Consider the following 23,834-nt stretch of genomic DNA (forward strand, 5'->3'; position numbering starts at 1 on the left):
GGATGTTTACCATAGAATCTATAATGCAGGAGGCCATTTGGCCCATCGAATCTCCCCCGACCCTTGGAAAGAGTACCCCACACCTCTACCCTATCCCGTAGCCTAGTAACCCCAGCACAGTAGCACAGTGGTTAGCAAAGTTACTTCACAGCTCCAGGTTCCCGCGTTCGATTCCCGGCTGGGTCACTGTCTGTGTGGAGTCTGCACGTTCTCCCCGTGTGTGCGTGGGCTTCCTCCGGGTGCTCCGGTTTCCTCCCACAGTCCAAATATGTGCAGGTTAGGTGGATTGGTCATTCTAAATTGCCCATAGTGTCCAAAAGTTAGGTGGTGTTATGGGGTTACAGGGATAGGGTAGGGCAGAGGACCCAGTTGGGGTGCTCTTTCAGAGGGTTGGTGCATACTCAATGGGTCGAACGGGCTCCTTCTACACTGTAGGGATTCTATGATTCCAGCTGTTTATTCGATTTGCTATATTTGCATGTTCATTATTCAACAGAAAGTTGCAATACTTAAGTAATGATTAGTGCAACAGAACAGGCCCTTCGGCCCTCGATGTTGTGCCGAGCAATGATCACCCTACTCAAACCCACGTATCCATCCTATACCCGTAACCCAACAACCCCCCCCCCTCCCCTTAACCTTACTTTTTAGGACACTACGGGCAGGCAATTTAGCATGGCCAATCTACCTAACCCGCACATCTTTGGACTGTGGGAGGAAACCGGAGCACCCGGAGGAAACCCACGCACACACGGGGAGGACGTGCAGACTCCGCACAGACAGTGACCCAGCCGGGAATCGAACCTGGGACCCTGGAGCTGTGAAGCATTTATGCTAACCACCATGCTACCGTGCTGCCCAGTTTCTTTATCAATTCTCACCCTCATTGATTAAGGGACTACCCTGATTGTTGTTCACTAAGGTCCCAGATGGCTCAATTCCATTACCATGGAATTATCAGCTCGTACTTCTAGAAACTGTTGCTCATTCTGGGCGAGTGTGCGTAACACTCAATTTGGCTCTGTTTCGATACTTAGCTTTGGAGTTGCCAGGTATCGTTAAGATACCGCCACAAGTTTCAAGGTCAAGTTCAAAGCAATAAAACCATACACCAATTAGTAAGTTCAAACAAATGAGTTTATTATAATACAATTATAAACTACTCATGCACACGCTAAGGTGACTAAACTATTCCTACCAGTAAATAGACCAATACTTATTTGAATAAGGAACTGCCGGATCAGGGGAACAATGGCCTCTTGCTCTGCACTGGGTCCACAGACTTCAGGTTGGTACAGGTTAAAAGGGGTCAGGAGTGTCTATCTCTGGTAGCAATCGTTGTAAGACACTTACTTGCTGGTGGCTGCTGTCCGAACCGAACCTCTCTCTCGGTCAAGGTCTTCTTCGGTAAAGGCTGGTCGAGAGGGCTGGTCAAGAGAGGAGGGCTGGTCAAGAAGAACAAACTGAGTTTGGGACCTGTCTTTTATAGGTCCTAGGGCTTCCCGCCCTTTTGGGCGGACCCTCTATCTGCTGGGGATCGAGTGGGTCTCTTCCCAATCGATTTGTTTGAGTCCCCCCAATACTGAGGCTGTCCCTCGACTACTGGGCGGGCCTTCAGGTGCTTTGTCTTCGAACCCCGCTGGTGCCGGGGTGTCTGGCTTCCCATACAATGTTGCAATCACTTCCCTATTTGTGTCCTTTGTCCCTGGGATCATTCCATTAATATGCTAACTGTCCTGGAGATTGCTTCATTAGTATGCGGAATGTTCGTTTCGGTGCTGTCTGCTCTCTTAGCAGACAGAATACACAGTGGCTTGTTGCAGCCTGCTTGTGCTGCAAACTTTGTCCATTTTACCCTGCAAGATTTCCGTTCCTCCATTTTGTATTGAGGGAATGGCCAACTTCGGTGGCTACACTACTAACAGGGAAAGAAATGTTTGAACTGAAATTTGTGGAAAAAGCCTGACTAACAGGACCTGGCTAATAAAACAAAAAAGAGTGGCTAAGGTCAATATTGGTCCTTTAGAGCAGTGCATCTCAAACTATCTGATGTGGCGGACCGGCAGTTTTTTTTTCAATGTGCCATGGACCGGTGAGCGAAACAAGCCAATCCAGGATTACTGTCTCTTTCTTTTCTGGAAACACTCCAAGTACCGGCAGACGATGGCTCGCGTACCGGCACCGGTACGCGTACCACACTTTGAGAAGCACTGATTTAGAGGATGAGAAGGGAGATTTAATAATGGGAGATGAAGAAATGGCTGAGGAACTGAACAGGTTTCTTGGGTTGGTCTTCACAATGGAAGATACAAATAACATGCCAGTGACTGATGGAAATGAAGCTATGACAGGTGATGACCTTGAGAGGATTGTTATCACTAAGGAGGTAGTGATGGGCAAGCTAATGGGGCCAAAGGTAGACAAGTCTCCTGGCCCCAATGGAATGCATCCCAGGGTACTAAAAAAGATGGCTAGGGAAATTGCAAATGCACGAGTGATAATTTACCAACCACTCCAGCGCCGGCCTAGCCCCTGGAAGTGCGGAGGATTCCGCACCTTCCGGGCGGCCCGACGGCGGAGTGGTTCACACCACTCTTTGGAGCCAGTACGGTCCATCCCGCCGGTTCCGGGAGACTCCCGCCCCAGGTGTGGAAGCGAGATTGTCCAAGAGCTGTTTGACGAGCAGGGTGTCAGTGGGTGGACTGCTAGCGATTCTCCCCATGCAGATCCCTGTAGTGGGGGTGCGGTCAATGGTAGGTCTGGGTGGGTGAAGCAGGTGGGAGGTGACAGTTCAAAGATCACTGGCCAACAATGGAGGAGAATCTAGAGCAGGGTGAGGACCGACAGGAACAGGTGGGATCTACTTCAGTGCGGAATCAAGGTAGCCGAGCATAAAAACCAGCTTAACTATTTCCATAGAATTTACAGTGCAGAAGGAGGCCATTCGGCCCATCGAGTCGGCACCGGCTCCTGGAAAGAGCATCCTACCCAAGGTTAACACCTCCACCCTATCCCCATAACCCAGCAACCCCACCCAACACTAAGAGCAATTTTGGACACTAAGGACAATTTATCATGGCCAATCCACCTAACCTGCACATCTTTTGACTGTGGGAGGAAACCCACGCACACACGGGGAGGATGTGCAGACTCCGCACAGACAGTGACCCAAGCCGGAATCGAACCTGGGACCCTGGAGCTGTGAAGCGATTGTGCTGTCCACAATGCTACCGTGCTTCCCTTAGTGTTACTTAGTGTTGTATTCTTTGGGGGTTGTATTTGAATTAATGGTTGCTAAGATGTTCACTGTATGTTTTAAAAAGGTTAACTTGAGCTCTTAGAATAAATTTTGCTTTAAAAAATACTTTGCCAGTTCTGCTGTACCACACCTGTAGAGTGAGCCGTATGCTCCCCATACCACAATCTATTAAAAGTTGTGGGTCAGGTGAACTCCATGATACACATTGGGGTTCTCTCAATCTGGCCCATAACACTAGCTAGTGGTGTCCCTCAGGGATCAGTGTTGGACCCACAATTGTTCACAATTTACACAGATGATTTGGAGTTGGAGACCAAGTGCAATGTGTCCAAGTTTGCAGACGACACTAATAATAATCGCTTATTGTCACAAGTAGGCTTCAATGATGTGACTGTGAAAAGTTCCGAGTTGTCACATTCCAGCGCCTGTTCGGGGAGGCTGGTACGGGAATTGAACCCGCGCTGCTGGACGCGTTCTGCATTACAAGCCAGCTGTTTAGCCCTGTGTGCTAAACCAGCCCCTAAGATTAGTGGGAAAGGAGAAAGTGCAGAGGATACTGGAAATCTGCAGAGAGATTTAAACAGTTTAAGTGAATGGGCTAGGGTCTGGCAGATGGAATACAATATTGACAAATGTGAGGTTATCCATTTTGGTAGGAATAACAGCAAAAGGATTATTATTTAAATGATAAAATATTAAAGCATGCCGCTGTGCAGAGAGACCTGGGTGTGCTAGTGCATGAGTCGCAAAAAGTTGGTTTACAGGTGCAACAGGTGATTAAGAACGCAAATGGAATTTTGTCCTTCATTGCTCGAGGGATGGAGTTTAAGACTAGGGAGGTTATGCTGCAACTGTATAAGGTGTCAGTGAGGCCACACCTGGGGTTTTGTGTTTAATTTTGGTCTCCTTACCTGAGGAAGGACATACTGGCACTGGAGGGTGTGCAGAGGAGATTCACTAGATTAATCCCAGAATTGAGGGGGTTGGATTAGGAGGAGAGGTTTAGTAGACTGGGACTGTACTCGTTGGAATTTAGGATGAGCGGGTTCTTATAGAAACATATAAAATTATGAAGGGAATTGATAGGATAGATGAGGGCAGGCTGTTTCCACTGGCGGGTGAAAGCAGAACTAGGGGGCATAGCCTCAAAATATTCAAAAAAGAGAGGTAGAGAAAAAGCAGGGAATTATAGACCAGTAAGCCTAACATCGGTAGTGGGGAAAATGCTTGAATCCATTATCAAGGACTTTATACCGGAAAATTTGGAAAGCAGTGGTAGGATCAGTCAGAGTCAGCATGGATTTATGAAGGGAAAACTATGCTTGACAAATCTGTTGGAATTCTTTGAAGATGTAACCTACAGTTGACAAGGGGGAGCCAGTTGATGTGGTATATTTGGACTTTCAGAAGGTGTTTGACAAAGTCCTGCATAAGAGATTATTGTGCAAACTTAAAGCGCATGGGATTGGGGGAAATGTATTGAGGTGGATAGAAAACTGGTTGGCAGAGAGGAAACAAAGAGTAGGGATTAATGGGTCCTTTTCAAATTGGCAGGCAGTAACCAGTGGGGTACCACAGGGATCGGTGCTGGGACCCCAGCTATTCACAATATATTTGGATGAGGGAACAAAATGTAACATCTCAAAGTTTGCAGATGATACCAAATTAGGTGGGAGGGTGAATTGTGACGAGGATGCAGAGCTCCTGCAGCATGATCTGGACAGGTTGAGCGAGTGGGCAAATCAATGACAGATGCAGTATAATTTGGATAATTGGGAGGTTATTCATTTTGGAAGCAAAAACAGGAATGCAGATTACAACCTGAATGGTTGTAAATTGGGAGAGGGGAGTGTGCAGCGGGACCTGGGTGTCGTTGTGCATCAGTCACTGAAGGTAAGCATGCAGGTGCAGCAGGTGGTAAAGAAGGCTAATGGTATATTGGCCTTCATTGCAAGAGGTTTCGAGTATAGAAACAGGGATGTGTTGCTGCATTTGTACAGTGCCTTGGTGAGGCCACACCTGGAGTATTGTGTGCAGTTTTGGTCTCCTTCTCTGAGGAAATATGTTCTTGCTCTCGAGGGAGTGCAGCGAAGATTTACCAGCCTGACTCCAGGGATGGCGGGACTGTCATATGAGGAGAGATTGACTAGGTTGGGATTGTTCTCGCTGGAGTTCAGAAGAATGAGGGGTGATCTCATAGAGACTTATAAAATTCTAACAGGACTAGACAGGGTAGATGCAGGCAAGATGTTACCAATGATGGGTGTGTCCAGAACCAGGGGTCACAACCTGAGGATTCAGGGTAAACCATTTCGGACAGAGATAAGGAGACAATTCTTCACACAAACAGTGGTGAGCCTGTGGAATTAATTGCCACAGGAAGTAGTTGATGCTAAAACTTTGAATATATTCAAGAGGCGGCTGGATATAGCACTTGGGGAGAATGGGATCAAAGGCTGTGGGGAGAAAGCAGGATTAGGCTATTGAGTTGGATGATCAGCCATGATCGTGATGAATGGCGGAGCAGGCTCGAAGGGCCAAAAGGCCTCCTCCTGCTCCTATCGTCTATGTATCTATGTAATAGTCTTTGTTTAAGCACAAAACACTAGTGTTTGATTTTACCTCCACACCCTCCATCTGTATTTTAAATTCCACCATATTATTTTTTAATAACACACTGAAAAAACTGAAAAATCCAACTGGAAACCAGTTGTTGTCCTGCTTTGTCTGCCGACACTGTTGTGACCGGTTGTGATTGAACTGGGAATACCACATGGTCCCCTGTATTCTATATGGACCAGCGTTCCAATTTCTTGTGTATGTCCATGCACTGGTTAATGAATATTTCCCAGAAATGTTCTGTGTTATCAGACTGCACAGGCAGAGTCCCAGCTTATTCATTTTTAAAAACTATCCAAACAGGATCACCTGCGTAAAATGCTGCTTTGTTTTACAGGCCATTAGAGTGCTTGCACTTTCTTTTTCACACATGGTGAAGGCTGGAAAGAAATGATTGCACAAACCTTGCGTTTTAGCTATGAGCCAGAGCAGCTGCGGTATCTGCTGAGGTACTTCTCTCTCTGCAGTTTGACAGAGTGGTGAAGTCAGCCAACGTGTGTAAACTTTCCTCAAGGATTCAGGATGTGTGATCAGCACAGCGAGTTGTGGTATATTAATTTAACGCTTAGGAGCCCAGGGAATAGACCAATGTAGGTGAAATTGCCAAAGCAGTGAGCTTGGGGAGATGCAGCATAGCCACAAAATAATCTGTTTTGAGATTTTAACCTGCTGTGGAAGATTTGCTCAGGGAGGATGAAAGATAAAAAGGATTATTGGCCGCAGGGCATTTACCCTGGGGAAATATCGTCATCTTAACACACCAAGTAATGGAAGTAAGGTCGGAAAATAGTTCCAGTAGGGAAGCAGTGTGAGGCAAGCCAGAACATAGTGTACTGTGCAATTGCTTTATAAATACTGAATGAGTTGCACATTCCTTCAATTTCATTAATGTAATAATTCTCGTGTATCTATATCCTGGCCTTACCGGACAATATTTAAAGCTCTCTCCTGCTCATAGAACATAGAACATAGAACACTACAGCGCAGTACGGGCCCTTCGGCCCTCGATGTTGCGCCGACCTGTGAAACCATCTGAAGCCTATCTGACCTACACTATTCCATTTTCATCCATATGTCTATCCAGTGACCACTTAAATGCCCTTAAAGTTGGCGAGTTTACTACTGTTGCAGGCAGGGCGTTCCACACCCCTACTACTCTCTGAGTAAAGAAACTGCCTCTGACATCTGTCCTACATCTATCACCCCTCAATTTAAAGCTATGTCCCCTCGTGTTGGTCATCACCAGCCAAGGAAAAAGACTCTCACTGTCCACCCTATCTAACCCTCTGACTATCTTATATGTCTCTATTAAGTCACCTCTCAGCCTTCTCCTCTCTAACAAAAACAACCTCAATTCCCTGAGCCTTTCCTGGTAAGACCTTCCCTCCATACCAGGCAACATCCTAGTAAATCTCCTCTGAACCCTTTCCATAGAACATTGAACACTGTTCTATGGAAATAACTTATCTCTACTCATTTAAACTTTGGTCCTGGATCACCTTTCGCAATGTCACTTTGTCTTAGTACCACTCTCCACTGAGTCTACTGGTTGTGGGTTTGAGTCCTAAAATCTTCAGCATGCCATCTAGACTGACATTCCAGCACAGGGGCCTCACGGTAGCATGGTGGTTAGCATCAATGCTTCACAGCTCCAGGGTCCCAGGTTCGATTCCCGGCTGGGTCACTGTCTGTGTGGAGTCTGCACGTCCTCCCCGTGTGTGCGTGGGTTTCTTCCGGGTGCTCCGGTTTCCTCCCACAGTCCAAAGATGTGCGGGTTAGGTGGATTGGCCATGCTAAAATTGCCCGTAGTGTAAGGTTAATGGGGGGATTGTTGGGTTACGGGTTACGTGGGTTTAAGTAGGGTGATCATTGCTCGACCAACATCGAGGGCTGAAGGGCCTGTTCTGTGCTGTACTGTTCTATGATCTATGTGGTACTGAGGGAGTGTTGCACTGTAGACGGAGCAACTCTTGAGCTGAGACATTAAATTGAGGCTCTGAAGACCCAGGAGCCCCTTGTAAGTGTATAAATGCCAGTCTATTGTAGTCATAGAAAATGACCGCTATGGCAGCTTACATGCAATATGTCCTCATCTGGATTACCCAGAATGCTGGTCCCTGTCCCGGCCGGCCTTTACATGGCCTGGTAGTGAGTCCTAGCTGGGCAGGCCGCTACACTAGCGGGGAAGCTTTTATTCCACAAGTCCCACGGGGAGATTGATTTGGGTGTCCCCGTGGGCCTCGTGCGGGTTATTACAGAGGCCTTTTGTCTGCCTCTCTCAGTTAAATGTAAAGAATTCTAAAGAGCAGGAGATTTCTGTTCTGTGTCCTAGCTGTAGAGTAAAGGGTTAATTAACTCTAATGATAGCTACTGAGCATGCGGATAAGGAGGGCGTTACAGTGATGTCACTCACTGAGAGGATCTGAGCGTGAAGCACCTCGGAATGTAGCTCCAGCTATGTCTCGGTCTTATTTAATCTTTGTTAACTGGTAAACAAATGTTCCTGAACAAAAGACCATTACCTCCAGCAAGATCCCTTCTCAAGGAAGAAGCCAATGATATACAGGCTAGCCAATAGTCATACCTTAATCGACATCATTAAAACAGATTAGCTGCCACATTGCTGTTTTTGGGAATTGCTGTATGTAAATTTGTTGCTGTGATTCCCGCATTATGATTCGCGCAACCATGGGCTGGTTTAGCACACTGGGCTAAATTGCTGGCTTTGAAAGCAGACCAAGGCAGGCCAGCAGCACGGTTCATTTCCCGTACCAGCCTCCCCGAACAGGCGCCGGAATGTGGCGACTAGGGGCTTTTCACAGTAACTTCATTTGAAGCCTACTTGTGACAATAAGCGATTTTCATTTCATTATGACAGTGACTACAACCTAAAAGTACTTCATTAGGGCAGCACGGTGGCCCAGTGGGTAGCACTGCTGCCTCACGACACCAAGGTCCCAGGTTCGATCCTGGCTCTGGGTCACTGTCCGTGTGGAGTTTACACATTCTCTCTGTGTTTGTGTAGGTTTTTGCCCCCATGACCCAAGATGTTCAGGGTAGGTGGATTGTCCACACTAAGTTGCCCCCTAATTGGAAAAAATGAATTGGGTACTGAAAATTTATTTTAAAAAGTACTTCATTGGCTTTAAAGTACTTTGGGATATCCTAAGATCATGAAGTTTCTGGAGACACACAAGGGTGTCTTAGAACCATGGAAAGGTGCCATTCAACCCATCGACCCCTGCACCAACCCTCTTAAAGGCCACTCATCCTAGGCGCACTCTCCTGCCCTATCGTCGTAGACCCACTAAACCTGCCCATCTTCAGACACTAAGGGGCAATTTAGCATGGTCAATCGACCTAACCTGCACATCTTTGGACTGTGTGAGGAAAATGGAGCACCCGGAGGAAACTCACGCAGACACAGGGAGAAAGTGCGAGCTCCACACAGACAGTCACCCAAGGCCGGAATCGAACCTGGGTCCTTGTGAGGCAGCAGTGCTAAACACTGTGCCGCCATGCTGCCCTTAATCTTATTTTTAAATGTAATGGAGAGATGATTGGAGTTTGATTTTCTTTGTGCTAAATGAAGGCTCTGAGAACAAGATTACTGGCATTGGCCATCATAAGCAAGAATGGACTGATTTACCGAAGATAATCTCCATTAATGGTTTGAAAATTGCTCATCCACCAGAGCCTTAAGTCCCGCCTGGTGAGAGCTGCTGACTAATCAGAGGCCAGCCGTCTCTTGTGCACAACAGCTCCAGATGGGAGGATGTGGCTGCTGCTGGAAGGATACTACCCCACCCCCAACATCCACCTCAGTGTCTGGACTTCCAGGATCACAGAGCCACCGGTGTGTCTAGTCAGTGGGCATCATGGGAAGAGGGGCTATGGACAGAATTGAACAATGGGGTGGCTCTTATCAGGTCCTTCCATCATATCTGCACTCCCTTGCTGAGGCTATGATTGACGGACCTCCCCACCCCCCATCTCTCCCAACCCCTCCATCCCCACCCAGAACTGAATTTTAAAGTGTTTCACACCATTCATAACTCCTCAGGTACTGAAGGAGTCCATGTCCAAATGCAGCAAGACCTGGAAATATCCAGGCTTGGGCTCAGAGGATACAGCAGGATTTAGATCGTTTGGAGACTTGGGCGGAGAGATGGCAGATGGAGTTTAATCCGGACAAATGTGAGGTAATGCATTTTGGAAGGTCTAATGCAGGAAGGGAATATACAGTGAATGGTAGAACCCTCAAGAATATTGACAGTCAGAGAGATCTAGGTGTACAGGTCCACAGGTCACTGAAAGAGGCAACACAGGTGGAGAAGGTAGTCAAGAAGGCATACGGCATGCTTGCCTTCAATGGCCGGGGCATTGAGTATAAAAATTGGCAAGTCATGTTGCAGCTGTATAGAACCTTAGTTAGGCCACACTTGGAGTATAGTGTTCAATTCTGGTCGCCACACTACCAGAAGGATGTGGAGGCTTTAGAGAGGGTGCAGAACAGATTTACCAGGATGTTGCCTGGTATGGAGGGCATTAGCTATGAGGAGAGGTTGAATAAACTTGGTTCGTTCTCACTGGAACAAAGAAGGTTGAGGGGTGACAATTACAAAATTATGGGGGGCATAGACAGAGTGGATAGTCAGAGGCTTTTTCCCAGGGTAGAGGGGTCAATTACTAGGGGGCATAGGTTTAAGGTGCGAGGGGCAAGGTTTGGAGGAGATGTACGAGGCAAGTTTTTTACACAGAGGGTAGTGGGTGCCTGGAATTCGCTGCCGGAGGAGGTGGTGGAAGCAGGGATGATAGTGACATTTAAGGGGCATCTTGACAAATACATGAATAGGATGGGAATAGAGGGATATGACCCCGGAAATGTAGAAGATTTTAGTTTAGACGGGCAGCATGGTCAGTGCAGGCTTGGAGGGCCGAAGGGCCTGTTCCTGTGCTGTACTTTTCTTTGTTCTTTAAATTGATAAGTGGCAAGTTACATCTGTGCCAAGCAATTGCCATCTTTGACAAGAGAGAATGCAACAAATGCTCCTTGGCATTTACTGGCATCACCGTCAATGAATCCCCCACTGTCAAAATCTTGAAGGATTGTTCTGCCATATACCTTTACTGCAGGGGCGATTCTACTGCCTCATTGCTCCCGCTCAAGCGAAATGAGGCCGGTGAATAGCGGGAGAAGCCAAAAACAAGAATCGCGCCAGGCATCAAACAGTTTGCGATGCAACCGGCCGACTCCCGTAGACGAAATCGGGATCCCGTCGTAGTGCGGTGAGAAATCAATTATCACCACTTAAGCCCTATTTCCATACAATGAACAAGAGCCACTCATGTCCGACGGCCTCCCGTCATTCAGCCTCCCCAGCAAGTAGTCACGCTGGTGATGATTAGCACTGCTTTTTAAAAACGTGAACCTGGCGGAAGGGCTTCTGTGGGCAGCCGAGGAGGTGAGTAGCCATCTTTGCTCCCAGGCAAAGAAACCAGGTGTGCAGGGCGTACCACCAAAGTGCTCGGCGAGGGGTGGGTGACCCTCGGTTGGGGTGGGGGGATGGAGACAGCCCCGGCTGGGTTGGGCTGCCATGCGAGGGAGTTGGGAGGTGAGGTACTGGGAGGGCAATCGGGGTCAACCCTGGATCGTGTGTACCTGTTCAGAGGGCAACCTTGTCCCTGCCCGTCTGCTCCACCGGCCACCTACAACCTCCATTGACTGCCAAAGCCTCTGGCCGTGTTGCTGAAGGCTATTGCTAATAGGGAATTGGCAATCATGGTTAAGTGAATACTTTGCATACCCACAAGTGGATTCCCGTGGGTGAACAGACCATGTAGCACATGGGAGTCATTGCCTAGCATCCCATTCAGACCTTGATGCCTGGACACTGTGTCTGAACACTGCAGAAGGCAGTGAATGCTGTCATCCAGCAGAGGGCAGCAGAGCAGAGCTACTGATCAGCTGTTCTGGGGAAATTTGCATACGTGCAGTGCGGTCAGCCTAATTTGAAGGTGAACCTGCGAAGGAGACCCAAGGAGTTTGAGTGAAGGCAAGCATCCAGCAGAGGGCAGCAGAGCAGAGCTACTGATCAGCTGTTCTGGGGGAATTTGCATACGTGCAGTGCGGTCAGCCTAATTTAAAGGTGAACCTGCGAAGGAGACCCAAGGAGTTTGAGTGAAGGCAAGCATCCAGCAGATGGCAGCAGAGCAGAGCTACTGATCAGCTGTTCTGGGGAAATTTGCATACGTGCAGTGCGGTCAGCCTAAGTTGAAGGTGGTTTGTGGAGGGGCTGTTGTCAAGTGACAGCTAAACCTGAAACACTTCGTGAGTGTTTCCCACCCTACCTCCTCCTCTAACCAACCCCCCCACCCCACGGTGGTTGGGAAGCGGGAGCAGGGGTCTGTCGTGAAGGTGAGTGAGTGCCTTTAAATTTGCTTACCTTTCAGCGGGAGCAGGGTTTGAGGTAATATCAGGTAAGCTCTTCCTTTCTTTTTCTTTTTCTTGTTTTTTTTAAAAATCTAGAGGTGATGTCAGGGAAGGCAGTACAATGCTCCTCCTGCAGAATGTTTGAGGTGAGGGACGCCGTCAGTGTCCCTGCTGATTTCATCTGTGGGAAGTGCACCCAACTCCAGCTCCTCAAAAACCGTGTTAGGGACCTGGAGCTTGAGCTGGATGAACTTCGGATCATTCGGAAGGCAGAGGGGGTCATAGATAGGAGCTTCAGGGAAGTAGTTACACCAAAGACTGGAGATAGATGGGTAACTGTAAGAGGGACTGGGAAGAAGCAGTCAGTGCAGGGACCCACTGCGGTCGTTCCCCTGAGTAACAAGTATACCGTTTTGGATACTTGTGGGGGGGGGACTTACCAGGGGTAAGCCATGGGGTACGGGCCTCTGGCACGGAGTCTGTCCCTGTTGCTCAGAAGGGAAGGGGGGAAAGGAGTAGAACATTAGTAATTGGGGACTCAATAGTCAGGGGCACAGATAGGAGATTTTGTGGGAGCGAGAGAGACTCGCGTTTGGTATGTTGCCTCCCAGGTGCAAGGGTATGTGATGTCTCGGATCGTGTTTTCCGGGTCCTTAAGGGGGAGGGGGAGCAGCCCCAAGTCGTAGTCCACATTGGCACTAACGACATAGGTAGGAAAGGGGACAAGGATGTCAGGCAGGCCTTTAGGAAGCTAGGATGGAAGCTCAGAGCGAGAACAAACAGAGTTGTTATCTCTGGGTTGTTGCCCGTGTCACGTGATAGTGAGATGAGGAATAGGGAGAGAGAGCAATTAAACACGTGGCTACAGGGATGGTGCAGGCAGGAGGAATTCAGATTTCTGGATAACTGGGGTTCTTTCTGGGGAAGGTGGGACCTCTATAGACAGGATGGTCTACATCTGAACCTGAGGGGCACCAATATCCTGGGGGGGAGATTTGTTAGTGCTCTTTGGGGGGGTTTAAACTAATTCAGCAGGGGCATGGGAACCTGGATTGTAGTTTTGGGGTACGGGAGATTGAGAGTATAGAGGTCAGGAGCACATATTTGACTTCGCAGGAGGGTGCCAGTGTTCAGGTAGGTGGTTTGAAGTGTGTCTACTTCAATGCCAGGAGTATACGAAATAAGGTAGGGGAACTGGCAGCATAGGTTGGTACCTGGGACTTCGATGTTGTGGCCATTTCAGAGACATGGATAGAGCAGGGACAGGAATGGTTGTTGCAGGTTCCGGGGTTTAGGTGTTTTAGTAAGCTCAGAGAAGGGGGCAAAAGAGGGGGAGGTGTGGCGCTGCTAGTCAAGGACAGTATTACGGTGACGGAAAGGATGCTAGATGGGGACTCTTCTTCCGAGGTAGTATGGGCTGAGGTTAGAAACAGGAAAGGCGAGGTCACCTTGTTGGGAGTTTTCTATAGGCCACCTAATAGTTCTAGGGATGTAGAGGAAAGGATGGCGAAGATGATTCTGGAAAAGAGCGAAAGTAACAGGGTAGTTGTTATGGGAGACTTTAACTTTCCAAATATTGACTGGAAAAGATATAGTTCGAGTACATTAGATGGGTCGTTCTTTGTACAATGTGTGCAGGAGGGTTTCCTGACACAATATGTTGACAGGCCAACAAGAGGCGAGGCCACATTGGATTTGGTTTTGGGTAATGAACCAGGCCAGGTGTTAGACCTGGAGGTAGGTGAGCACTTTGGAAACAGTGACCACAATTCGGTGACCTTTACGTTAGTGATGGAAAGGGATAAGTATACCCCGCAGGGCAAGAGTTATAGCTGGGGGAAGGGCAATTATGATGCCATTAGACATGACTTAGGATGTGTAGGTTGGAGAAGTAGGCTGCAAGGGTTGGGCACACTGGATATGTGGAGCTTGTTCAAGGAACAGCTATTGCATGTTCTTGATAAGTACGAACCAGTCAGGCAGGGAGGAAGCGGTCGAGCGAGGGAACCGTGGTTTACCAAAGAAGTGGAATCTCTTGTTAAGAGGAAGAAGGGAGCCTATGTGAAGATGAGGCGTGAAGTTTCAGTTGGGGCGCTTGATAGTTACAAGGAAGCGAGGAAGGATCTAAAGAGAGAGCTGAGACGAGCAAGGAGGGGACATGAGAAGTCTTTGGCAGGTAGGATCAAGGAAAACCCAAAAGCTTTCTATAGGTATGTCAGGAATAAAAGAATGACTAGGGTAAGAGTAGGGCCAGTCAAGGACAGTGATGGGAAGTTGTGTGTGGAGGCTGAGGAGATAAGCGAGATACTAAATGAATACTTTTCGTCAGTATTCACTCAGGAAAAAGATAATATTGTGGAGGAGAATGCTGAGATGCAGGCTATTAGAATAGATGGCATTGAAGTGCGTAGGGAAGAAGTGTTGGCAATTCTGGACAAGTTGAAAATAGATAAGTCCCCGGGGCCTGATGGGATTTATCCTAGGATTGCTGAGCCTAGATTGCTGAGCCTTTGGCTTTGATTTTTAGGTCATCATTGGCTACAGGAATAGTGCCAGAGGACTGGAGGATAGCAAATGTGGTCCCTTTGTTCAAGAAGGGGAGTAGAGGTAACCCCGGTAACTATAGGCCGGTGAGCCTAAAGTCTGTGGTGGGTAAAGTCCTGGAGAGGATTATAAAAGATATGATTTATAATCATCTAGATAGGAATAATATGATTAGGGATGGTCAGCATGGTTTTGTGAAGGGGAGGTCATGCCTCACAAACCTTATTGAGTTCTTTGAGAAGGTGACTGAACAGGTAGACGAGGGTAGAGCAGTTGATGTGGTGTATATGGATTTCAGTAAAGCGTTTGATAAGGTTCCCCACGGTCGGCTATTGCAGAAAATACGGAGGCTGGGGATTGAGGGTGATTTAGAGATGTGGATCAGAAATTGGCTAGTTGAAAGAAGACAGAGTGGTAGTTGATGGGAAATGTTCAGAATGGAGTTCAGTTACGAGTGGCGTACCACAAGGATCTGTTTTGGGGCCGTTGCTGTTTGTCATTTTTATAAATGACCTAGAGGAGGGCGCAGAAGGATGGGTGAGTAAATTTGCAGACGACACTAAAGTCGGTGGAGTTGTAGACAGTGCGGAAGGATGTTGCAGGTTACAGAGGGACATAGATAAGCTGCAGAGCTGGGCTGAGAGGTGGCAAATGGAGTTTAATGTGGAGAAGTGTGAGGTGATTCACTTTGGAAAGAATAACAGGAATGCGGAATATTTGGCTAATGGTAAAATTCTTGGTAGTGTGGATGAGCAGAGGGACCTCGGTGTCCATGTACATAGATCCCTGAAAGTTGCCACCCAGGTTGATAGGGTTGTGAAGAAGGCCTATGGTGTGTTGGCCTTTATTGGTAGAGGGATTGAGTTCCGGAGCCATGAGGTCATGTTGCAGTTGTACAAAACTCTAGTACGGCCGCATTTGGAGTATTGCGTACAGTTCTGGTCGCCTCATTATAGGAAGGACGTGGAAGGTTTGGAACGGGTGCAGAGGAGATTTACCAGGATGTTGCCTGGTATGGAGGGAAAATCTTATGAGGACAGGCTGATGGACTTGAGGTTGTTTTCGTTAGAGAGAAGAAGGTTGAGGTGACTTAATAGAGGCATACAAAATGATCAGAGGGTTAGATAGGGTGGACAGCGAGAGCCTTCTCCCGCGGATGGAGGTGGCTAGCACGAGGGGACATAGCCTTAAATTGAGGGGTAATAGATATAGGACAGAGGTCAGAGGTGGGTTTTTTACGCAAAGAGTGGTGAGGCCGTGGAATGCCCTACCTGCAACAGTAGTGAACTCGCCAACATTGAGGGCATTCAAAAGTTTATTGGATAAGCATATGGATGATAAGGGCATAGTGTAGGTTAGATGGCCTTTAGTTTTTTTCCATGTCGGTGCAACATCGAGGGCCGAAGGGCCTGTACTGCGCTGTATCGTTCTATGTTCTATGAATAGCGGGAGAAGCCAAAAACAAGAATCGCGGCAGGCATCAAACAGTTTGCGATGCAACCGGCCCACTCCCGTAGACGAAATCGGGATCCCGTCGTAGTGCGGTGAGAAGTCAACACACACAGCAGCCAACATCCCATAATCCAGCGGATGGGACACAGCTCTCTGGAGGGGAACAGCGCCCGGTCCAGGTGACGTTATCATCAGGTGTCCAGGGTGCAAGGTCTGGTGTCCGGTAAGGGGGGGGCCTTCTGCGACCAGATATGAGTAGGCCGGGTGTCCGGGTAAGGAGAGGATGGGGATCCATGGGGGAATGGAGGGTCCTGGCGTGGGAGCCATCGCTGTTTGTCAATCTAAGAACTTCTCCCAATTCCTTCCAGATGTTGAACACTATGGCAGGTATATTGGCCCCAGGATTTTCCCTGGCGGTGCTGCTGATAGCCTGGGTGGCCAGATGCTGGTGACGGCGGCAGCAGCAACGTCTGCAATGCTTGAGGTGGCGGCCCACGTGCCGGAACCTGCCCCACACCCTGAGGAAATGGCAGCCCATCAGGCATCAGTGTACAGGTGTCACTGGTCATTCAAACAGATGACGGACGGCGTGTGCTGCAGGAGGCTCCGCCTCAACAAGGAGACGGTGCTGCATCTCTGCCAAGGCCTTGTGGACTTGGCACCACATGGATGAGGAGGGCACCTGCTCCTGGTTGCCGTCAAGGTCACCGTAGCCCTGACTTTTACGCATTGGGATAAATCCAGGGCTCATAGAGGGACCTGTGTGGTATCTCAAAGGCCACAGCCCACAGGTGCATCCGCCAGGTCATGAATGCCCTATATGCCCGGGTGGGCAACTATTTTATCTTTGACATGGACCAAGCCCAGGAAGATGCCCAGGCTGCAGGTTTCTCCGCCATTGGCAGGATGCCCCAGGTCCAGGGGGTAATAGATACCACACACATTGCACTGCACTCACTGGGCCATCTGCCAGTGCCTTACACGAAAAGAAAGGGGTTCCACCCCCTAAACATACAGCTCGTGTGCAACCACCAGAGGAAGGTAATCCTCTGTGTACACTCTTCCCGGGGAGTGTCCATGACAACTACATCCTGGGGCAGTCAGTCATCCCTGGCCTCTTCGAGGACCACCCCAGGATGGGCGGCTGGCTCCTCAATGCCTCAATCGCACTGGTGGTGCACTCCAGTATGCCATTCCAGTATGGGTCGCCAGCTTTATGTAGAAGTAAAAGCATACAAAGTTGCGGGGATTAGTGGGAAGCCAGAGGATTGAGAAGCCTTTAAAAGCGAGCAGAGGACAAATAAAATAGCAATAAGAGGGGAGATTAAATATGAGTGCAAGCTAGCTGGTAATCTAAAAGAAGATATGATGTGGAGATGCCGGCGTTGGACTGGGGTGAGCACAGTAAGAAGTCTTACAACACCAGGTTAAAGTCCAACAGGTTTGTTTCAAACACGAGCTTTCGGAGCACGGCTCCTTCTTCAGGTGAATGGAAAGGCTTGTTCCAGAAATGTTTATATAGACACAGTCAGAGATGCCCCGGAATGCGAGCACCTGCAGGCAATCAAATCATCAAAGATGCAGAGAGAGAGGTAACTCCAGGTTAAAGAGGTGTGAATTGTCCCAAGCCAGTTCAGTCGGTAGGCCTCTGCAAGTCCAGGCTTGTTGGTGGGGGCCGAATGTAATGCGACATGAATCCCAGATCCCGGTTGAGTCCGCATGGGATTCATGTCGCATTACATTCGGCCCCCACCAACAAGCCTGGACTTGCAGAGGCCTACCGACTGAACTGGCTTGGGACAATTCACACCTCTTTAACCTGGAGTTACCTCTCTCTCTGCATCTTTGATGATTTGATTGCCTGCAGGTGCTCGCATTCCGGGGCATCTCTGACTGTGTCTATATAAACATTTCTGGAACAAGCCTTTCCATTCACCTGAAGAAGGAGCCGTGCTCCGAAAGCTCGTGTTTGAAACAAACCTGTTGGACTTTAACCTGGTGTTGTAAGACTTCTTACTGTGCTCACCCCAGTCCAACGCCGGCATCTCCACATCATGGCTACCATTGACACCGCAAACTGCCGGCTCAAAGTGGAGAGGATCTCCAGGAAGATCGCGCATATAGACACTGACATTCAGTTTCTACAAAGATGCAAAAAAGCAGACAAGATCCCGAAAGGACTACAGATCAAAAACCCACTCAAGTCGACTTACAACACAGACTACGCTGAAAGACTCTGCCACCGCACCTCTGTCACACTCCTCAAACACCTCGTACACCAACTCTACAGCAGTCGACGCAACCTGGAAACCAAGAGAGAGGCCATATTCTCAACTTGCGCTCAGGACACAGCAGACCACCTGCGGAACACCGCCAAACAGATGAGACAGCAATACTATGCCACCTACATGCACACCAAGAACAGGAAGCTTGAGAAACTTGGCATCACCACCAGCAGCAATCAAGCTTCTCCCGGTACAACAGTCGAAAACAATACAGGGAAATCCATTGTCAACTTGTCAGACTACACCCTTCAACCAGACGAAATCGAAGTCCTCAGCAGAGGGCTCAATTTCTGCACCACCACCAAAATGGACCCCATCAGTCTCGCGGCAGATACGGAGGAATTCATCAGGCGAATGAGGCTCCGGGAATTCTTCCACAGACCCCAAGAGGCCGACAGCGAACCCAGGGACACGACCAATGAACCGGAACAGCAGACCGCGAGATCTGCAGTGCAGCAACCGAAAAGGAAAGAGTCAAATTGGACCCCTCCGGAAGGCCGCTGCCCTAGACTCGACATGTATGCTCAAGCCGTCAGAAGTCGTGTCAATGCCAGATTCATCACTCGCAATCACAAGGCAGCCTCAAACGTCACCCAAGCACAACGCAACGCCATCCGCACTCTCAAGACCAACCGCAACATCGTCATCAAACCAGCAGACAAAGGAGGGGCCACCGTCATACTGAACAGAACAGACTACTGCAAAGAAGTATACCGACAACTCGACAACCAGGAACACTACAGGCAGTTACCCGCAGATCCAACCAAGGAACACATCCGCCAACTCAGCAGACTGATCAAGACCTTAGATCCAGACCTTCAGAACACCCTACGTGCTCTCATCCCACGTAATCCCCGCATTGGAGATCTCTACTGCCTCCCGAAAATACACAAGGCCAACACACCAGGCCGTCCTATCGTTTCAGGCAATGGGACCCTGAGTGAGAACCTCTCTGGCCACATCGAGGGCATCTTGAAACCCATCGTACAAGGTACACCCAGCTTCTGTCGCGACACGACGGACTTCCTACAGAAACTCAGCACCCATGGACCAGTTGAACCAGGAACATTCCTCGTCACAATGGATGTCTCGGCACTCTACACCAGCATCCCCCATGACGACGGCATTGCTGCAACAGCCTCAGTCCTCAACACCGACAACTGCCAATCTCCAGACGCAATTCTGCAACTCATCCGTTTCATTCTAGACCACAACGTCTTCACCTTCGACAACAAATTCTTCATCCAGACGCACGGAACAGCCATGGGGACCAAATTTGCACCTCAATATGCCAACATCTTCATGCACAAGTTTGAACAGGACTTCCTCACCACACAGGACTTTCAACCGATGCTATACACCAGATACATCGATGACATTTTTTTCCTTTGGACCCACGGCGAGACATCACTGAAACGACTACACGATGACATCAATAAGTTCCATCCCACCATCAAACTCACCATGGACTATTCTCCAAATTCAGTTCCATTCTTGGACACACTCGTCTCCATCAAGGACGGTCACCTCAGCACCTCGCTTTACCGCAAGCCCACAGATAATCTCACGATGCTCCACTTCTCCAGCTTTCACCCGAAACACATTAAAGAAGCCATCCCCTATGGACAAGCCCTCCGTATACACAGGATCTGCTCAGACAAGGAGGAGCGCAACAGACACCTACAGATGCTGAAAGATGCCCTCGTACGAACGGGATATGGCGCTCGACTCATTGATCGACAGTTCCACCGCGCCACAGCAAAAAACCGCACCGACCTCCTCAGAAGACAAACACGGGACACCACTGACAGAGTACCCTTCGTCGTCCAGTACTTTCCTGGGGTGGAGAAACTACGACATCTTCTTCGCAGCCTCCAACACATCATCAGCGAGGATGGACATCTTGCCAAGGTCATCCCCACACCCCCACTACTGGCCTTCAAACAACCGCGCAACCTCAAACAAACCATTGTTTGCAGCAAATTACCCAGCCTTCAGAACAGCAACCACAACACCACAAAACCCTGCCAGGGTAATCTCTGCAAGACATGCCAGATCATCGACATGGACACCACCATTACACGTGGAAACACCACCCACCAGGTACGCGGCGCATACTCGTGCGACTCGACCAATGTAGTCTACCTCATACGCTGCAGGAAAGGATGTCCCGAAGCGTGGTACATTGGCGAGACCATGCAGACACTGCGACAACGAATAAACGGGCATCGTGCGACTATCAACAGGCAGGACTGTTCCCTTCCAGTTGGGGAACACTTCAGCAGTCAAGGACATTCAGCCTCTGATCTCCGGGTCAGCATTCTACAAGGAGGCCTTCAGGAGACGCGACAACGCAAAATTGCTGAGCAAAAACTTATAGCTAAGTTCCGCACGCATGAATGCGGACTCAACCGGGATCTGGGATTCATGTCGCATTACATTCGGCCCCCACCAACAAGCCTGGACTTGCAGAGGCCTACCGACTGAACTGGCTTGGGACAATTCACACCTCTTTAACCTGGAGTTACCTCTCTCTCTGCATCTTTGATGATTTGATTGCCTGCAGGTGCTCGCATTCCGGGGCATCTCTGACTGTGTCTATATAAACATTTCTGGAACAAGCCTTTCCATTCACCTGAAGAAGGAGCCGTGCTCCGAAAGCTCGTGTTTGAAACAAACCTGTTGGACTTTAACCTGGTGTTGTAAGACTTCTTACTGTAAAAGAAGATAGGATGACTATTTTTCAATCTATACAAGATGAGAGAGGCAAAAATAGACATTGGACCACTGGAAAATGTGGCTGGAGAGGTAATAATAGGAAACAAAGAAATGGCAGAGGAACTGAATAGTTACTTTGCATCAGTCTTCACGGTGGGAGACACCAGTGGGATGCCAGAGCTCCAGGTGAATAAGGGGGCAGAGGTGAGTGTAGTGGCCATCACTAAGGAGAAGGTTCTGTGGAAACTGAAAGGTCTGAAGGTGGATAAATCTCTTGGACTGGATGGACTACACCTCAGGGTGTATGTTAGTCATTGCATTTACAATTGTCGTCATTACTTGCAATGTTCATTCCACCCACCACTACCTCATCCTTGAACCCTCTACTATTTCTAAGGGCGAAATTCTCCGACCCTCAGCAGGGTCGGAGAATCGCCTGGGGGTGCCTAAAATCTCGCCCCCGCCGTGGCAGAGATTCTCTGCCACCCGGGAAGTGACAGGGGCAGGAATCGCGCCACTCCGATCGGAGAGGCCCCTGCGGCGATTCTCCGGCCCGGATGGGCCGAAGTCCCGCCGCTGGGAGGCCTCTCCCGTCGCCGAGGTTTAAACCACCTCTGGAACGGCGGGCTCAGCGGCGCGAGTGGGCTCCCGGGGTCCTGGGGGGCGATCAAACCCCGGGGGTGCCCCCACGGTGGCCTGGCCCGCGATCGGGGCCCCCCGCTCAGACTCCGGGCCAGTGCCCTGGCTGCACTTGTTTCTTCCGCGTCCGCCATGGCGGAAGCGGAAGAGAACCCCACATCGCGCATGCGCCGGCAGTGAGGTCAGCGGCCAGCTGCCGCTGACGTCACTGCCGGCGCATGCGCGGACCGGCGAAAGCCTTTCGGCCAGCCCCGCTGCCGGGGGCGCCGGTTTTTTGCGTTAGTCTTCTGGTGGCAACCGCTCCGGCGCGGGGCTGGCCCCCAAAGGTGGGGAGAATTCCCCACCTTTGGGGAGGCCCGACCCCTGAGTGGTTGGCGCCACTCCCCTACTCCGAGACCCTCCGTCACGCCGGGTAGGGGAGAATGCCGCCCTAAATTGTCAAAATGTTTGTCCAATATTCAGTCCTGGATGACCCCTGTCACAACCTCTGATCCCTGACCACCGACTCCATTTCTCTGACTGGCAAGTGTCTGAGGAACCCAGAATGCACACAACCCCCTCGTTGTCGTAATTGACCCCGAGCTACGCTTCCTACCGCCAATCTGTGCTGCCACTTTGACCGCCTGCTTTCTACCTCGGTTACATCACTCAACTCTGTCTCAGCCGCAGCATTATTTGAAACCCTCTGTGTTACAAGAACACATAGCAGGACATCCCATAGTACTTTCCAACCAAGGAAGAATTTTAAAGTGTGGTCCAAGGAGATGCACTCTGGCGTCATTGTGAGTTTTAGTCTGGACTTTTCCTGGCCGTCCTCCCAATTTCTACCATCCATAAATTTGGCCACCCAAAATTCTGCTGCTGAAGTTCCTGTTCATCCATCATCCATGTGCTTGTTGACCTACATGAAGCAACCAGTCAATTTTAAAGTTCCTGTTCTTGCCTTCAGACTGTAGCAAATCTTTTCATAGAATTTACTGAGCAAAAGGAGGCCATTTGGCCCATCAAGTCTGCACCGGCCCTTGGAAAGGGCACCCTGCTTAAGCCCACGCCTCCACCATATCCCCGTAACCCAGTAACACCACCTTTGGACACTAAGGGGCAATTTTCCATAGCCAATCCATCTAACCTGCATATCTTTCGACTGTGGGAGGAAACCGGAGCACCCGGAGGAATCCCATCCAGACATGGGGACAAATCTGTGATTAGGTATTTGAGAGAGACCATTTTTCTCTTTTTTTCCTTTTCAGGGAGTAAACTGTGAGCAAAATTACAATGATTGCTTTATCTATGCGTGTCCAGTGGGCTCGGAATGTGTTGATGGCTTGAACAATGTCACGTGCCTACCTGCTGAACCCACCATCAGCACAAAAAGCTCTGTTATGGCAACAGCTGCTGGAACCTTCCATCTTGTACCTACTATGGTGCCCGCTGTGCCATGGAGTGTCGTTAGTCAAGAGGCTGAGGAAGCTCAAAGTAATTCATCGCACCTTGAAGGTAGGTCAGAGCATTTGCAACCCTAATACTAATCCATCAGAGAATGTTTTTGTTTTTAAAATCCTTATTTCTCTCTATTGCTATGATGACCACATTTTGAATTGTTTGTCAAAATTCACCTTGTAACATTAATTTTAGATTTGACAGAAAAAGGTAATGATTATTTTCAGTTACCGTGCTTTCCTGCCTCGCCATATTGATTGTGCACCTTTGGGCTTTCATAGAATTTACAGTGCAGAAGGAGGCCATTCGGCCCATTGAATCTGCACCGGCTCCTAGAAAGAGCACCCTACCCAAGGTTAACACCTCCACCCTATCCCCATAACCCAGTAACCCCACCCAACACTAAGGGCAATTTTGGACACTAAGGGCAATTTATCATGGCCAA

At 49.1% G+C, this 23,834-nt stretch overlaps 1 protein-coding gene across 18 annotated transcripts in view; it reads left to right on the forward strand.

Annotated features, from left to right (window-relative positions):
• Positions 1-23,834, forward strand: part of eys (eyes shut homolog) — a 3,376,609-nt gene that overhangs the window by 2,475,732 nt on the left and 877,043 nt on the right. For all 18 annotated transcript variants that reach the window (XM_038800705.1, XM_038800706.1, XM_038800712.1 and 15 more), the window contains one exon: positions 23,200-23,446. In XM_038800705.1, the coding sequence (XP_038656633.1) occupies positions 23,200-23,446 (247 nt within the window). The remainder of the gene's footprint in view (positions 1-23,199; positions 23,447-23,834) is intronic.

The sequence above is a fragment of the Scyliorhinus canicula genome, chromosome 6 (assembly GCF_902713615.1).
Source record: "Scyliorhinus canicula chromosome 6, sScyCan1.1, whole genome shotgun sequence".
In the NCBI taxonomy this organism is placed as follows: Eukaryota; Metazoa; Chordata; class Chondrichthyes; order Carcharhiniformes; family Scyliorhinidae; genus Scyliorhinus; species Scyliorhinus canicula.